Source organism: Colobus angolensis, unplaced genomic scaffold (genome assembly GCF_000951035.1).
Source record: "Colobus angolensis palliatus isolate OR3802 unplaced genomic scaffold, Cang.pa_1.0 Scaffold394, whole genome shotgun sequence".
Classification (NCBI taxonomy): domain Eukaryota; kingdom Metazoa; phylum Chordata; class Mammalia; order Primates; family Cercopithecidae; genus Colobus; species Colobus angolensis.
The window spans coordinates 2,714,675-2,732,691 of NW_012117310.1; the positions used below are offsets into that span (position 1 = coordinate 2,714,675).

General features: G+C 37.1%; 1 protein-coding gene across 2 annotated transcripts in view; it reads left to right on the plus strand.

Annotated features, from left to right (window-relative positions):
- PPP1R9A (protein phosphatase 1, regulatory subunit 9A) overlaps positions 1–18,017 on the plus strand; it is a 398,730-nt gene that overhangs the window by 337,456 nt on the left and 43,257 nt on the right. For both annotated transcript variants that reach the window (XM_011955092.1, XM_011955093.1), the window contains exons 8-9: positions 6,077–6,232; positions 16,515–16,568. In XM_011955092.1, the coding sequence (XP_011810482.1) occupies positions 6,077–6,232; positions 16,515–16,568 (210 nt within the window). The remainder of the gene's footprint in view (positions 1–6,076; positions 6,233–16,514; positions 16,569–18,017) is intronic.

Below are 18,017 nucleotides of genomic sequence, written 5' to 3' on the forward strand. Positions count from 1 at the left end.
TAATTTTTCAGCAATATTACCAATGACCTGACAAGCTGAGAGCCTGAAGGCAAGGAACACAGAGGCCATGTGAGTTATCTAGAGAAGGATTTTAGATGTTTCTTGACTTGGTGACTAGACAGTGAGAATGGAGTGAAAAATCAGGAAATACTCCAATAACAAAAGATTGACAAGAAAATTTTGAATGAGTTGATAAGTGGGAGAAAAAATAAATATATACGCTTTGTCAGATGTCACTGACAAACAAGAAAAATGGAAAGAGATGCCTCGGCAGAGAGAGGGATGCTTTTGCCAAAAGCCCTTGGATGGTGGGTGCAGATTTAGGAATTTTAAACATTAAAATGTGAGTTTGAGGTTTTTCTCCTCCAGGGAAGAAGCGGCTCTCCTCTATTCTCTCACAGAAGTGCATCTGAAAATACATAGAACCAAATTCAAATCCAGTAAACAAATTCCAACAAAAACTGCATAATTAAGGCTATTTTTGTGATTAGCACCATTTAGTTTCCCTGAATTTAGCAGAGCAAACATTGCTACAGCAAAAATTACTGCTAATGGTTGAACCTAACAACAAGAGAAAATCCCCAGAAGGGTCTTTTAGGCCCCAGCTGCAGCTGTGTTTCACTATATTTCATCCTGGAAAGCTGAGATTAACAGGAAAATCAGGCTCTACTGTGCTATGCAGATGTGGCTACAACTATCTGAATTTATTCAGCAAACATTCGTTCAAGCAATGTACTAGCCACACCAGGATTGCAGGGATAAATTGTACCTGGCACTCTCTAGGAATGTTCAGATGAAAGAAGTTGGTGAGAGAAGGCAGATAAAGAAACATCAAAGCATTATGAGTGATGTCAGTCACACAGTGGGAGCATAAAGGAGTCAATTAGGAAAGTCTTAAGGGCAGCAACTTCATAGGATGTTCTCATGTACACAGTTATTCATCTTGAAGCCCTGGGGCAGGTTGGGGCCAGTAAGTGAGGAGGACAGAGGCATGGAAGTTTTCTTGGGCTTGGGTAGAAGCTGGTGCCTACTCCAAACTGGGAATATGAGTGGAGGAACAGGTATATATAGAAGAAAGAAAAAGTTTTACTTCAAAAATGACCAATTTGCTTATAAAAGATTCATGTGTTGAGGTCTTCTAGGAACTTATATTTATGAGACCAAAGTTGAGCAAACGTGGTTACAAGATACAGATTGGAAAATCTTTATAGCCTGTTGCTGTTGTAGTATTGACACCAGCAGCAGCAACAATAGCAGTCACTCGTTTTGAGCACCTACCATGTGCCAGACCTTGTGTTAAATACATAAGCACCATGTAACTTAATCTCATGACAACTTTCGTATGCTAAGCAACTGTTTTGTCCTTACTTTATAGATGAAGAGATTAAAGTTTAGATAAAGACGCTAATTCCCAATGTCTCAAGGCCAGTACTTGAACACAGGTCTACGTGACTTCAAAACCAAAATTCTTTCGTTGATCCCCACTTAACCAACTTGCCAATATAACAGATACTCTCTGTTCCTTCTGCAAAACCTAGACTGATATCTATAGCTCTCATGAGTGTCCCAGGCTCTAGTATGTCTGCATACGTCTCCCACTAGTCAAAAGTTATATGTTTACCAAGAGACAGAACCTGTTGATTGTACTTGTTGTTGTAATTATGTTATTTTGTAAAATATTAAGTGATGTAATATGTGTGTAAAGGAAGTCGTTGTATTTATGAAAACTTAATACAGTGTTTTGGGAAGATTTAATGAAGACTGGCAGCTCAAGAAAATTAGGTGTGAGAAGGAAATATAAAAGATAGAGGAAACCCATAAAAATCTAGAGGAATTTTGCATTCTTTTGCCTTGGAAGGATCTTCTTCATCTGTTTTAAAGATGCTACAGTAATTTCGTAGACTGTATTTTATTGTTGTAGTTTATACAAAAGTGCATAAAATGTCAGTCAGCAGACCCATAAGCCAAGAGGAAGACTTGACACTGCAATTAAAAGATAAGCAATCAATGAATACTTCTGTGATTTAAGTTAACATAAAATGGTATGCATATGTGTGTGTGTTTGTTTGTTTGTCAGTGATTCCTCTCTGTATTGCAATTAAACCACCAGTACTGCTCCTGATTCCGTCAAAAGGGAATTCTATATACTTGCCCAGGTTAAGCATATTATGAGAGAAGAGAAGAGGACAAGAACTTTGGAGCCCACTATACAGGGGTGTGAGTCTTCAAAGTGAATTCATGATAATGTTCAAAGCCGTGGAAGGTGAATTTCAATACAACAGGATTATCCACCCAGGTTTGGGGTTGGGATCATTAAAAAGTATATTCCCAATTTTTTTTTTCTGCAGAACTTTAATTTCTGTAGACTGGAAGCATCATAGCATAGAAGAAGGAGCATAGGCTTTGAAATATGTTGGATGTAGCTTCAATAATTTGACTAATTGACTTTAGGTATGGTCTGTGAGTCTCAGTTTCCTCAAATTAAGATAGTATGGTAACACCCATATCCCGTAGTTGAAGAATGTACAATGCTGAGCACACAGTAAGTTGCAAAAGTATTGCTCTTCATTTTTTAACCCCTTTGTGTGGGGCTATTAAAAATATCATATTTCATATAATATCATATATATCATATATTAATCAAAAAGGTAGGTAAAGACATGAAAAGGAAAATTTACTATCTCTGTCAGTTTTTTACCCAAAAAACTGTTAGTGCCACATTTAAAGTGGATTTGCGTGTTAGGACAAAGAATTTCAAGAATCTCTGGTTACTTGAAAGATTTTTAATTTGAGCAGAAATAGAGCTAGATGCCAATGGAAATACTTTGTTGTAGTAATTTTGGGTTTTGTTGGTTTTGGGGTTTTTTTTGGTACAACATTGTTCATCTTCCTTTGTAAATGGCAGATTTAATCCAATCTAATTTTGAGATTTACAACATTCTGCTAACACATTCCATGTTATGTATTTTATTTGCCGTGTAACCACAAAAATAATTTCCATTTTCAATAAAGATAAAATATTAGAAGAATCTATTTCTCTTAGTCCACTAACTGTAACTTTTTTATTTCCAGGTATTTAGGAGATTCTGTAGTAAATACATCCTTTATCCTAAAGCCTATTTAAGGGTGGAATGGCAACTGTTCAGGAAGAGAGAATTATAATGTTTTAAACATGATATCCCTAGCCTATAATAAGTAATAAGTAGAATCAAGACAGCAAAAGATGTATTTATCCTCAGGATGCTTATAAGGCTAATTGGAGAAAGAAGGCATTAGTAAATGAAAAGATGAAATGAGTGATAAGAATTTTAACAGTACTGCAGGTAATTTGGGTATTGGGAAGGAGAGGATACTGGCAAAGTCCACAAAAGAATCAAGAAGAACGCTTAACAACTTACATTTCTGAAGATAATTTTCAAAGTTAAATTGTATATGGATAACAAAGTGCAACTTATACTTAGAGGTAAGAATTGCATATGTTGTGCATACGCTATTCCTGTTATTCACAGTAAGATTGTTAGTATAATATATTACTGCCTTCTTAACAAGTGACCACAGTTCATTTTCTTGATATTACTGAAAACCTCCTTAGGAAGTTCTGTATATTACCAAGTTAATGCATTGGCATTCTTGGATTTATTCTTTTAAAAATATTTGCTGAGATCCTGTTATATGTCAGGTCCCATTCTAGGCACATATTTATATTAATTCTCTCACATATAGTGAACAAGTATTTATTTTCAAGCTAGCAAAAGGAAATCAAATTGTTCATTTCAACTCATGTTTAAAATATGCCACATTGTTATGGCTTAAGCATACTTTAAATTTAGCATAAGAGTTTCTTGAGTCATTCAATGCTGTATATAGTGAATTCTATATACCTGGTTTAAGCCTTCATAATAAAGGCTTGGGTTTTGCTGCCAGTTGTAATGATAGGGTTAAAAACAAGTACACAGTTTTATACCTCTATATGAAAATTTTTCAGCAAGGTATCTTGAGATTACTTACTTGCCAGTCTTACTGCTTTCCTGTTAATTAACTTCACTGGAATTTACCAAGTATTTGTTGGCTGTAGAAATATGTATGAACAGGAGATGAGTTAATTCACGGAATACAAAAAAAAAAAAAAAAAAAGCCAAATCTGGAATTAGAGATTTTTAAGATTTGTAGGATCTCATTGTGCTAATAAATAAGTATAAGCTATCTGACCAGCCAGCTCCCATTCTTGAGCTACCTTCACCTGCCAGTGGCAAAGACATTTGAATTGGTATTTGTAGTTTAGATATTTTCAGACTGATTTCTACAGAGATCTAGAGTTCCAGGTACTGAGGAGATATATAGGATCAAACTGGAGGCCACCAACCTCTTTTCCTTTTAGTCAAATCACCTGTGATTATATATGGGGAAAATAAAGGTTCCAACTAACCTGTAACCAGTTTGGAAAATCATTGCTCCACATGGAATATTCTGAGCTTACTTCTGTACACAGATGCCACCAATGTCAAGTTCTCCATGATAATAGCCTCTGTGTGGGGAGGTAGAGCGTGAAGGATGCTGTGGCAGTGTGTTCATCATGGTCGATGACCTTCAAATTCCTTACTAGAAACTGTGTCTACTTTCAGGCTCTGCAATTTAGAGAAACGTAGAAAACTTGGAGAGAAATCAGAGCGCAACCACAAAGACAATTACAGCAAATTACCTTTGAGGCAACTAGAATTATTTTATTGAAAAAGAGAAATCTGAAGGCAGTTTAATAATGGTCTTTCAGACATTGGGAATTATTAGATTGGGATTAAGGACCAGATTTCCTTCATGTGCAAACATGGGCAAGGGGAACGGTGAAGCGGGGGGTTCCTGCTTTGGCAGGAAGAATATAATACAGAATCAAAAGAAAAAAACAGCAATCAGATGCTGAGCCTATTTAATCAAAGGAATAGATCAGTCAGTACACTGTTCATGAAAGTGTTTTAAAGACAATATGAATTCCTATCTCTGTTTTATGTGTTAGATAACATGCTACCTGAAGGAACAGGGATGAGTTCAATGAACTTTGTCTTTTTAACTCTGTCAGTGATTTATCTTTAAATTGTATCATAAGGTATAGATTTAAAACAATTATTTTGAATTACAGTATCATAGCTTGATGCTGCCAGGAGAGGATCTACTTTCTAATAAGGTTAAGGAAATTAGTGGCAAAGAGGAACGTTTATTCCAGAGGTCATGAACTCAGATACCTACAGGGACCGGTGGGTATTACAAAGGGGTGAAACTAACAACATGAAACAATATGGCATTAGAAAAGTTGTGGGGTATTAGAAAGCATATAATTCCTCTAAAAGGGGCAATCACTACTAACTTGCCAATTGTTATAATGTCCCAGTATGCCTATATTAACAGATGTTTGGCTTTCTCAAGGAAAGCTGGAAATCTAGAACTTTATGTGAAACATTTTTCTCCCGTTGACAAAATATTCAGATTTATAAATGTGCTAGGCAGGCAAAACAATACACTTGGTGCAGGCTGCAAGTTAGAAACCTTTGGTTTATTCTTCAGCTCACTAGTTCACCACCACAATAATTAACAAGCAAACAAAACAGAACTGTTTAAAGCTTAGGAGAATTAATCAGCTAAACCTTTGCAAGGCTTAATTAAGGTCCCTTCCAACTCTGTGATTCGTTAAACTCCCCTTCCCTTTTCCTTGCTCCCAGTATTGGGTGGTGTATTCACAAAGAGAATTTGAAGAAATTACTTATTTCCCACAGCAACATAATTTTATTTGGTGAAATAATCAAATACTCAGATTGAAAAAACAATTCTTGTTTCTATATTAAAGATGCCACTGATACTAGTAGATTTTTAGAAACGCACTTGTATATGGCATAGGTTTGTCACTTTGGATCTTTAAACTAACATTTGTTTATAACATTGACTGCATGGGGCATGCTTGACTGAAAAACCTACTTACACTTTCACCATTTGGGTACATGTCTTACTTCTCTTTTATAAAATATTTTCAAATAACTCACCTCCATCTGGGGTAAGGACAGCTGGATTTCTGAAATCCCCTTCCTTTCAGACAGGAGAATATGCCACAGATGAAGAAGAAGATGAGGTAGGACCTGTCCTTCCTGGCAGCGACATGGCCATTGAAGTCTTTGAGCTGCCTGAGAATGAAGACATGTTTTCCCCATCAGACCTGGACACAAGCAAGCTCAGTCACAAGTTCAAAGAGGTATGCCACTAAGCTGCAAAATATTTCTCTATGCCTGTTCATTTCATTAAGTGTATATTTCTGTTGAAATAATATATTAAGAATAATCAGTTTGCAAATGAAAGCTTTTTAATAACAGGTTGTCTTGAGTCTCATTGAATTTCAAGTAGAATTTCAGTAAATCTCATTCCACAATCATTGATTTAAGTGCTTATTTGTCAGAGTGACATACATGTAGCCCATAATTTCAAGCAGTAACTTACATATGCAGTTTTATGATGTTTAAGTTACGTTTTTTCAGTTTTACAGAAGTTTTGGTACCTGGTGATAAGCTTTTCTCTTAAGGCAGGGATTTCCTAAAAAGGCTCTTTTTGTCTTTCTGTTCATGAAATAGGTTTCTAATAAGCATCAGATGGCATACCCAAAGGGTTTACTTGAAGAGAGTTTGAACAGAGTTAATAGTACTAACAAGGGGTGTTGAAGTGCATGGGGACTGGCAACAGCAGGAGGCTATTACCATCAACATCCGCAGCTTTATAAGATGCAGCCACTGCTAAAAGCTGCATCCTTGGGGCAAGGGTAAGAATATATACCCTGACTCTGCTTTCCTTTTCTGCTGATGCTTGCAAACCCAGGCAAGGGAGTATGGTGATGCAGTCTCAGAGTCTGAAGAGGTCAGACTCCTGAGGCAATGTGCTCTTAGAGAAGGGCCAAGAATAGAACCTTGGGGGAGGAAATGTGGATAGCTTTTCTTCCAAAGTAACATCTCAGAACCCTGACACATATAAAACAGAAACAGTGATTAACAGGTCCCCAAGCAGTTTATCTTTCCTTGTTTTGGAAGAGTATTCTCCATCATTGAAGAGAAATATGTCATTATTTACAACTTGTTCATTTCTTATAAAGACTTTCTAAATTAACTGATATCTTCAAACCAAAGAGCAATGCAGAAAAAGAAAAGTTCTGCAGAAAGTGGCTGAGTGTGAGGAAGAGGTGTAATCTAGTTACCTGTTTCTCTGCAGCCCTTATTTGGTCAAAGAATATAAGTTATCAAGAAAAGTAGGTAGATGCCTTGTTCTCTAAGAATATTTTAACTCACAACCCAACTTTAACAAATATTGAAGGCAATGAGATCAAAGTAGTATTCCCTGGCAAAAGCCTGTAAAACAGCTCTTTCATTTTGCCAGGTAAGTATGACCCCTAGTCTTTGGTAGATAATTGAGCTGGAAGAAGGGTCTGTATTCTTTTATGGAAGGTGAAGAGCCTACAGGGCACAGATAATATATGGAAAGTTATATCTTCCATTTTCAAAATTGAGCCAAGGACTCAAAGCTCCATAAATACTGTTTTAAGCATGCACCATTGTGTAGAGTGGTCTAGACCAGGTGTTAGCAAATTACGATATATTGTCCAAATCTGGCCTACTTTTTATAAATAAAGTTTTATTTGAACACAAGCATGCCCATGTCTTTATTGTTTGTGGCTGATAACATACCATAACAGCAAAGTTGAGTAGTTGCAACAGAGACTGTATGGCCTGCAAATCCTAAATTATTTGCTTTCTGGTCCTTTACTGAAAAATGTTGCTGACCCTGGTGTAGACTGCTGTGTGATCTGGCTGATTCTGTGTAACGTGGCTGATTTATTTTTAGCCTGAGTAACCAGGTCTGTAACTTTCTTTCAGTTTTGCTTTCTAAGAATTGGAATTTTGTCCTCACCTCAATAACAGGCAATATCACATTGTCCCACTTACAATTCTTTTATCTTCTTTGGTTTTACATTTAACATTAATATATTCATTTCTTTAGAATATTGTCCCTGCGTATCACCTGTGTGGCACTCTTTTTGTGATTTATGTGATTAATATACATGTCCAAATATTATATAGCACTAGGTACTTTTAACAGGATTATGCCCAAAACTTGGGGTGAGTGTAAAGGGTCATATTATATTAGCGTCTTTACAAAGTTTCATGTTACAGGATTGTCTTAATTATTTTAAGCAAAAGTATGTTTTACTACTTGGGCAGAACACATTAGACTGACATTATCTCAATCAGTTGTACTTTGGGCCTGTTTTGTATCTATCTTCCTGCTAGACTCTAAGCTCCGATGTTTTTGTTTATTATCGCGTCCTCAGTCTTTGTACAATTCTTGGCATATAGTTAGTGGTGAAATATTTAGGGAATGAATGGCATCAAACATATACTGGAATTTGTTGTATGATATAAGACATGTACCTAATTTAACGTTTCCAAATAGCCAACAAAAGTTGGTTAACCCTTTTATTAAATGCTTATTTACCAATTTCCCTTTGGTGAGAGGGCCAACATTATTATCTAAAGAATTTGTGCCTTTACCTTCTGAACTGCTTATGGCTTCATAGTCTGCTCCATCTTCTCATTTTTCTTCAGTGCAATACTATTAGAATATACATCAATATTGATGGGCTAAGTCACATTATTCCTACTTTTCAAAAATTCCTTTATTTTTCAACTTATTCAAGAAAATGTATGAATCACTTTATAAATACCCTTGAAAAATAATCTGCATTTTTTGTTGTAATTATGTTAAACTAGTAAATTTGCAGGGAACTGGCATTTTAAATATCACATTGAAACTTTTAATCCAAGTTCATGGAATATATTTGTTTAATTAAAGCCTTTTTTCTCATCCTCCCTAAAATTTTATAGTGCCCTTTATTCATTATGTAAGTCACATACATACATAAGTTACCTAAGTATCCAGCTATAAGTAACAGAACATATTACTGGAGTGGGTTAAATAAAAGCTGCCATATGTCCAGTCATGGTGGCTCATACCTATAATCTCAGTTCTTTGGGAGACTGAGGTGGGAAAATGGCTTGAGCTTAGGAGTTGGAAGTTACAGTGAGCAATCAAGGTTGCCATTGCACTCCAGCCTGGGTGACAGAGACACACGAGACCCCGTCTCAAATAAATAAACAAAAACTGGGAGGATTAAAATGGCAGATAAGAGTCAGGACTGCTTGCGGCTCCTGCTTGGATGGACAGAACAGCATGTGGAGACTCACATCGTGAACTTTTACCCCAAGAACTACCACAGGAAAATACCAGGAAAGCCAAGAGAACCCACAGACCTTTCGAAGGAACTGGATCACCACTGCAGGCTCCCTGAAATGCCAAAAGACTGTGAGTCTGCTTGCTTTCTCAACAGGGAGGCTCGTGGTTTAGGGTGAGTTCTCAGCGCTGGTCATGAGCTTCCTGGAAATAGACTTGGTGCTGTTGTGAAGGGCATGGTGGGTGTGAAACTGGCCATTAGGACTCTGGACTTCGTGGGAGCAGAGTGAGGCCTGTGACTGCCGGCTTTCCCCCACTTCCCTGGTGGCGTATGTGACTCAGCAGAGGCAGCCATAATCCCCCTGGAAATAGAACTTCATTGAACTGGGAACCACAACTCCATCCCCCACAGCAGCCACAGCAAGCTCTGCCCAAGGAGAGACTGAGCTAAGACACTCCTGTCCCTCCCCCCACCTGGTGGTCTTCCTCTATCCACCCTGGTAGCTGAAGACAAAGCTTATAATCTCTTGGGAGCTCCATGGCCCTGCTGACTGCCTGAGAAACCTGAATACTTAACCAGGTGTCCCTAGGGCAAATATGCATCCTCCCTATAGGACCCCAGCTCATGTGCTCTTGAAATTGCCACCTCCTGACTGGAGTCCAACCAATATAAGACCAGCACACCAAACAAAAATACAACCAAGGACCCTTCTGAGTCCATGTCACTCCCCTGCTGCCTCCACCAAAGCAGGTGCTGGTATCCATGGTTACAAGACCTGAAGATGGATCACATCACAGTACTCTTTGCAGATACTCCCTAGTACCAGCGCAGAGCCTGGTAGTTCCACTGGGTGGCTAGACCCAGAAGAGCAAAAATAATCACTACATTTCAGCTCTCAGGAAACCCCATTCCTAGGGGAAGTGGGAGAACACCAAATCAAGGGAGCGCACTGTGGGACAAAAGAATCTGAACAGTAGCCCTTGAATCCCAGATCTTCCCTCTGATGTAGTCTACCCAAATGAGAAGGAACCAGAAAAAACAGTTCTGGTAATATGATAAAATAAGGTTCTTTAACACCCCCAAAAGATCATACCAGTTAACCAGCAATGGATCCAAACCAAGATGAAATCTCTGAATTGCCAGAAAAATATTTTAGAAGGTCAATTATTAAGTTAATCAAGGAGGCACCAGAGGAAGGTAAAGTACAACTTAAAGACATCAAAAACAATATGGGAAATGAAAGAAAGTTTTTCAGTGAAATAGATAGCGTAAATAAAAAAACAAGTCACAGCTTCTGGAAATCAAGAACACACAGAAATGCAAAATGCACTGGAAAGTCTCAGCAGTAGAATCGAACAAGCTCTGAAGAAAGAACTTCAGAGCTTGAAGACAAGGCTTTCAAATTAACCCAATCCACCAAAGACAAATAAGAAAGAATTTTTTAAAAAATGAGTAAAGTCTCCAAGAAGTTTGGGACTATGTTAAATGTCCAGACTAGAAACAATTGGTGTTCCTGAGGAAGGAGAGAAATCTAAAAGTTTGGAAAACATATTTGAGGGAATAATTGAGGAATAACTCAATGTGTGGGATAATAACATTAAGTTATCTTTATGAAAGTGTCCACTAACATGTAGGGAAGCTATAAATTGCTGCCTACTTAATAGCAAACAGTTACTTATTTAAAAAAAGAGCTGTAATTATAGGCCATCAGCTACATCCAGCAGCAGCATCATTAATAACAAGTTTATGAGTACCTACTTAGGGAGTGACCTTGTTAGAGAATCTCACCCTATGCTACATATGCTGCAATTAGTGTTACCATTCAGATTAGATTGTGATATTGTTCAGTCAGCCAGTTTTAGTTCATTTTGCATACATGATTCCGTAAGTAAAACACTTTTGTTAATAAGTAGGATAGATACCATACGTAAACTTTTCAGCAGAAATTACAAAGAATTGTGGCAAAGCTTCAACTTAACACCAAAATGTAGTTAAAAACAACTTTGATTTCTTTTGTGAAGCCACATTGTTGTAGGTAATACATCACTCAAATACTCATAAATATAACTGTAAAAATTTAGATTCCAATCTAGAAAGCACTTTATAAAGTTCTCTGCAAATATTAGTTATTGATTTGCTTTTGTAAAGCAACAGCAGAAAATGTTGCTGTTATCTGATTGTAATATTTCTAGAACTAGAACTCTCTTAAAACGTTTCCTGCAAAGATTTTTTTCACTTTTTAAAGAAAAATGTTTTCCATGCTCTCACAGGATAAGTAGAGAGAGGGCAAAAGTTCAGTCTCACCTATTTAAGTTTCTGTGTAAAGGGTGTTTCTATTTTTAGCACAGTTATATTTGGATTATATCGATCCAGTAATATGAGTACATGTTCTGTATTCATCTTCTTGAAAAAAAAATTATACACAGCAGGTACACCTTCAGAATGTTAAATGAAAGCTCCTGTTCTCATAGGAATGTGTATGTTTATTTGTGCTGAAATCCTGAGGTGCATATCTATGGCTTCCGTGTTAAAGATGACAAAAGAGATGAAAGAGATGGTCTTGTAAGTTAAAAGACTTTGACCTACAGTTCTTAACCTTTTCTTTTTATTTACGCCCTCCTAATCCCAAGTCTTTTCTCCAAACCTAGCTTCTCTGAAGCCCAAAAACTCCAGCAGGCATTTCAGGCTCTATTTCTATTAACCAGCCCTGTTGACCTTCTATCCCTGCAGGCAGCCTACCTGACCATTCTTGCAAACTCTTGGACCTGTACTTTGAAAAGGTTATTGATTCTTGACATAAATCTCTTAAACATGTGGAAAGGGAACTGCTCTAGAATAAGAACACTCAACCTTTAACCAACTATGCTCCTTTTGTCAAGGTCCTTCACCCCTGTGAAAAGCAATTTTCTTTTCCTCATGAAATGGAGATATCTTGGGTCCATCTTGCTCACTTTGCTTGGAAAGTAGGGTCCACGTCTGGACAAACCGGCCAAAGACACATGACATCTGATCTGGCTATAGAAAAAAAGACTAAACAAGCCATCCAGCAGCAAGTTGCCTCTGACCTTTCTCACAGGGTGAGCTGGAGAATTCTTACAGGTGGTATTTATTAATCTCCATGAAGTATCTTGAAGGTAGATTCTATGTCATGTTCGTGTATCCTCAGTGATTAGCGTAGTACCTAGCACATAGTCTCAGTCACTAAATGCCAATTGATTATTAAGGGAGGTGGAGGTGTGCTTTCTAAGCTTCATTAATAACAACAGCAGCTGATTAAGCACCATTTTGCATTCAGTGTCAGAATGCTCAGACTACCAGAAGTGATCCATGGTTTCCAGTTGGAGTAATAACTTCTCATCTGAGAGGTTATGATGATGACATATGCCTTGGGGTTTGGGGGAAGAGTAAATGAAAAATATATCCCAAAGCAACTGGTTCAGTTAGATACATGGTTAAGGGAGGAACAGACGTAGGAAGAGTCAAATCTGGTTTTGCTTCCACTCTACCACCTGTTTCTAGTGGGAACTTGAAGAAGGTGTGTGACTTCCCTGAGCCTCTTTCCTCATCTGAACCATGAGGTTCACAACACCTGCCCTGCCTCCCCCAGTCATTTGCAATGATAAAGGGAGATGATTAAAAATAAAGGGGCTTACAGATGTAAGAAATTTAGTATTAGTGGAAAGAACCATGGGCTGAGATTTCTAAAACCTGGCTTTGGCAACTAATAGCCTTCCAGCGTAAGCTCACTAGACACAGGTCCATACTAAGTAAAATGAAAGAGTTCAGTTACTGTATTTTTGATGCTTTTCTTGTCAATAGTGATGGATTTGTAGAAATTCTCTTAATGTACATACAGAATTAAAATAATCACATATTTTTAATTTTAGGACTTATGTGTACTAAGAAAATTTTGTCCATTCTGAATAATGTGTGAATTTACACAATTCATTCTGCTTTCCTATATGTAAAGAATTTAGCTATACTTAGTAACAGTCCAAACTTTCATCAGTTGTTCTCACCTCACTGCTAATTAGTTCAGTTCCCTCCTGTTATCCATTTTTGGTGAGATGGGAAGGGTAGAATAGATCAACATGGGCTGTTTCACAGTTTTACCTGGGTTTGTCCCACAGTTTGTGGATTAATCTAGTGTATTTATTCACAAGAAAGAAAATATTGGCTCAGGACAAGAATTTCTAAAGTCTGCAACCTTGACAACTACCTTCAGGTTCTTCGTTTCGTAAATGTCACACCTGTCATATGTGAAAGGGCTCTTGGAGCTCGCATTTTTCATATGGGAAAGTGAGGTCCAGAGAAGCAACTTACAGAAGACACAGTGATCTGAGAAAAGAAAGTCCAAAATCCCAACAAGCTGCATGCCACGTATTTGGTTACCCTACCAGGACTTAATAAAATCTGGCACTTGCCCATAGTGCAGTGTTCACTTTGAAATCTGCCCTTTTGATTTCTTGCTTCTCTTTAAATAGAATCAGAGGTATTCATTTTACTTCAGGTGTGACATTTTATAGCCATTAGCACATTTAACTGCAAGGTGAAGCTGGGGTAATCATATTTGAATTCTTCAGACCATTGTGTCTTGGTCCTGGCTGAGTTTATTGAGGACGTACTCTATGCTAGCCACTGTACTAAGTGCTTTATATGGGTTATATCACTTAATCATCCAATAAGGAAGGTTATGACTTATACGGAACTGAATTTTACAGGCGAGGAAAGTGAAATAAGAGAGGTTAAGTAATTTTCTAATGCTCCATAGAGTACATGGTAGGCCAGAGATGAATTCAAACAGTCTAATTACTCTTCATTCTTGGCACATGGTTGAAAGAACAAGAAGTAGATCTTGTCAATAACAATTGCAAATCCTTCAGAATCACCTAAGTATATGGATTTTCTGGATTCCTTAGCACATAGCCATGTATGTGTGTGTGCATATACATTGTTTTTGTAGATTTATATATAAATAATGTGTCTAATGTCTAAGTACTTTTGCCCTTTTTTACGTTATTAGTTTATACTGGTGGGGGAGATTAGCCTTAATATTTATTAGAGGGAGAAAAAGTTATTTTCACAGCATCCTGCACATAACAACTCTTCAATGAATGCCTATTGAATTGATCCTTATTTTCTAAGGAAAATGACATTGAATCAGAACGAGAAGATCCAGGTTTTAGTCCTGGTTTTAATGGTGATTCACTGTGAGGATGAGACCAGGTTGGTTGTCTTCTCTAATCTTTAGTCTTCCCGTGTCTAAAATGAGTTCAGAAGAGCCTACAAGTTGGAGTATCCACTGGGCATTCAAGCCTATCTCACTGGCTAGCCTGGTGTTGTCAGGCTTCCAAAAGATCAGTCCAGGCTAGGACTTAAGATGAGCATAGACCTCATCAGTGAGGGGGTAGGGAATTGCAGGGATTTCTGAGCAGCACTGTTGTGTCTTTATACCATCTTCCAATCTAGTCATTGAGAAAACTTGTGATTAGATTCCTTGCCAGGTGCACTAATGCTCTGAGCATCTGCTAAAGGCAGGTAAGTAAGAATTGTACCACTTGTGCTGTGGTAAGAAACTAAAAGAGCCAGATTTTGTGCCTTATAAAAATAACATTTCCACATACGATCCTACTCTAGAAACTGTTCAAGCATAGAAGCCCCTAGGAGCAAGTGAGGGTGCAAGGAGCAATAGCCACACCAGCAAGATGGCCAGAGTGACGAGGTCAGGAAGAATGTAAGCAGTGTGAGTGGGGCAGAATCAAACTTAAAAGTTTCAAAATCACCTCTCAGCACCAAGAGCAGTAACAAGAGCTGTGGCAGTGCAGACCTCATGGTCTTTTGCATAACAGGAGGGAGCACTTTACAAGGAACTTAGGAACCCTCAGGTTCTGGGCAGTTAGCCACTGGCATCCAAGGGGGTCGAATAAACCTGTCCTTGATTCTTCCATCTTCCCCTTATCATCCTTCCCACGTGTCCCCACGAACTTGGTAAAAACCAAGGGAATACAGGTTGCAAACCCAAGAGAAGGCTGAGGTTTAGGAGGTGCTGTAGTCTCCACAGGTTCTCATTGCTAGTCTGAAAACTCCACATTTCTATCCTTCTGTCAGACTCACTCACTTCTGATAAGAAAACCTCTTAGCCTTACTTGATTACAGTAATAGTAAAAGTTTATGGCCCCTCATGTATACAGTCTTAAATCCAAAATGCCCCCAGTCTTTTTTGTAATTTTGTGTCAAACTAATTTAGTGGTACAACCTGACCTAACAGGTGCTATTTACAGTCTTTTATGTACCTCACTTAGTGGGAATATTCATGTTTGGCGGCAAAAATAAGTCATGTGTTTGACTATAGAGTGCCTCTAAAGACCCTACTGTGGGTAATAAAGAGTTTGTAGAAGATACGTCGTAACTACCTTTCTCAAGCTGGAAGAATGCTGACTTCCGAAAACATCTGGCCCCAAGGATTTCAGACAAGAAATTGTGAACCCATAAGTTGTTTCCTTAAATTTGGGAGTATTTATTGATCCCCTAAGGAAAATGAATGATTCGTTCAGTTTGTTCTTCTTCCCTTACAAAGAAAACAAAACGGGGAAGGGACAAGCAAAACAAATGTAAACTGTTACTCTTATGCTAATAAGCTGTAGCAGAAGCTATTGGGGGTCTGAGTCTTCAAAAGGAGCAGATCTTTTGGAAGACAGAAATCTGGATCTGTACGTTTCTTGCAATTAAAATAAAAAATATATATCAGAGATTTCCCCGTGCAATTGCAGTCCTCCTCTCTCCCTTTGCAGCGGAGCTGCTGAGCAGAATGTGCTTGCAACTCACGGGACCATAGCGCCACCTTTCTTGCAGATTTGGAATAAATCTTCACACTGCCAGGTTTGGAATTAAATCACACTACCAGCTCACTTGCCTGCTTATGCCGTTCGGTTAGCTAGGCTTAGCAAGGAAACAGTTCCTTGACACTCAAACCATAAAGGAAGAGCTGCAAAGAGGGCAATAAAAAGTGTTTTCTTCTCTTGGTCCCTGAGCAATTAAATTGGTAACCTAATCTGATGTTAGGGAGTATAGACCATAAACTGTGTTTAATTAGTTTGCACCCAGTGTCATTTCACACAGTAGACACTTTAATTTACAACTTGCTGCACTGCAGCACTTTTCTAGGCCTTTTACTATGTAATAAGGCATTCTTGTAGCTGCTGAGGCTTTACAAATATAGATACACTTTCTTAGTTCAGATTTTTTCTTTCTTTTCAATTTTCAGTTGCAAATCAAACATGCAGTTACAGAAGCAGAGATTCAAAAATTGAAGACCAAGGTAAGCACCGAAACATGGTGTTTGAATTTTACTTTTTAAACTTAAGATACTATGAATAAATTCAACCCTAGGACTAAATGATTTGTCCCTGTATATTTGAAAGAATACAAATGTGATGGATTCATTTTCACTGTTAGGTACATAGACAAACCTACCAGTGAGAGCAAACACCCACATCCCCCTCAGTGCAAATTACACAATATTTTAGATATATATATTTATGTATTTGCACATATGTGGCCTCTGAGATTTCCTTAAGTAATGTTTTTAATGGTTCAAGCATGCAAAGTATGTTTTGATTACTAATTCCTTAAGCAAAGCTACTATATCTCCTCTTTACTTACCTTATTATAAATAGATTTAATCATTTATTTGTAGGAACAAATTTAGTATAGCACATCAATTTTTTATAAACAAGTTCTAATTTCTAATAATTAAATATCATAAACTTAATACATGCATAATTTATTTTAAGTGCCAGGTACTACTGGAAATTTTTAGTTGTTTGGTTCACATAATTTAAATTTGTGGGGGAGAAAAGGTCTTGATAAAGGGGAGTATGTATTATTAGTCTATATATTTTAATTGACAAACTTTAAGGCACTTGTATGAGACCCAATTCTAGCAATTTAGTTTTATCAAATATACAATTTCAAAGATTTAAAAATATATTTTAAATTACTTTTAAAGCAATATTCTTTATTGTTTCCCTTTTAAAAATTAAGACATAATGACCCCCCAACCACCACCACTACCACTAATGATCTGTTTTGTTGTTCACATTGAACACTTGTTTTGGTTTCTCCATGTGTTTTAAATGGAGATGAATTACCAAGGCTATTTTGGTTAAATGCTATTCTCAGCTAATTTACTCTGCAGCTCTGTAGTCAAAATACATCTATACATCATTCACAGTGTTAGTCCAGCTCCGTGAATAATTTCAAATTAGTAGTGGTTGCTAAATAAACAACTTGATACAAAACATTGCTTAATAAAAGATGCAGTAAATAACCTATTCCTGTATTGTCTCTTGACATATAAAGAATTGAAGATTTTTTAGATTGTTGTTTTAAAAAGATCTCTTTTTCTCTGTGATTGTAAATGTTTTAATGGAGCTTATGTATTAGACTCTAGACATTTAACTTAGAAAATACCATAAATTAGCATTTTATATTTTTTCATCATTATGGTGGCATGTAATATCCACAGATTAGCACTTTATTATGATTCTTTATTATTCATTTCGATAATAGAATTCCTAATCTTGAAATTGTTTTGGCTGCTTTCTAACTTTGTAAACTGTTTTGCAAATGTGTTTAGTTAAAAATATTTGCAAAAACATAGATGTGTGTGTATATAAATACATGTTTACTTTTGCTAAATGCTATATGATTTTGAACATTGATAGTTCATAATGACTGCATCATTTTGAACTTTAAAGAAGGCATA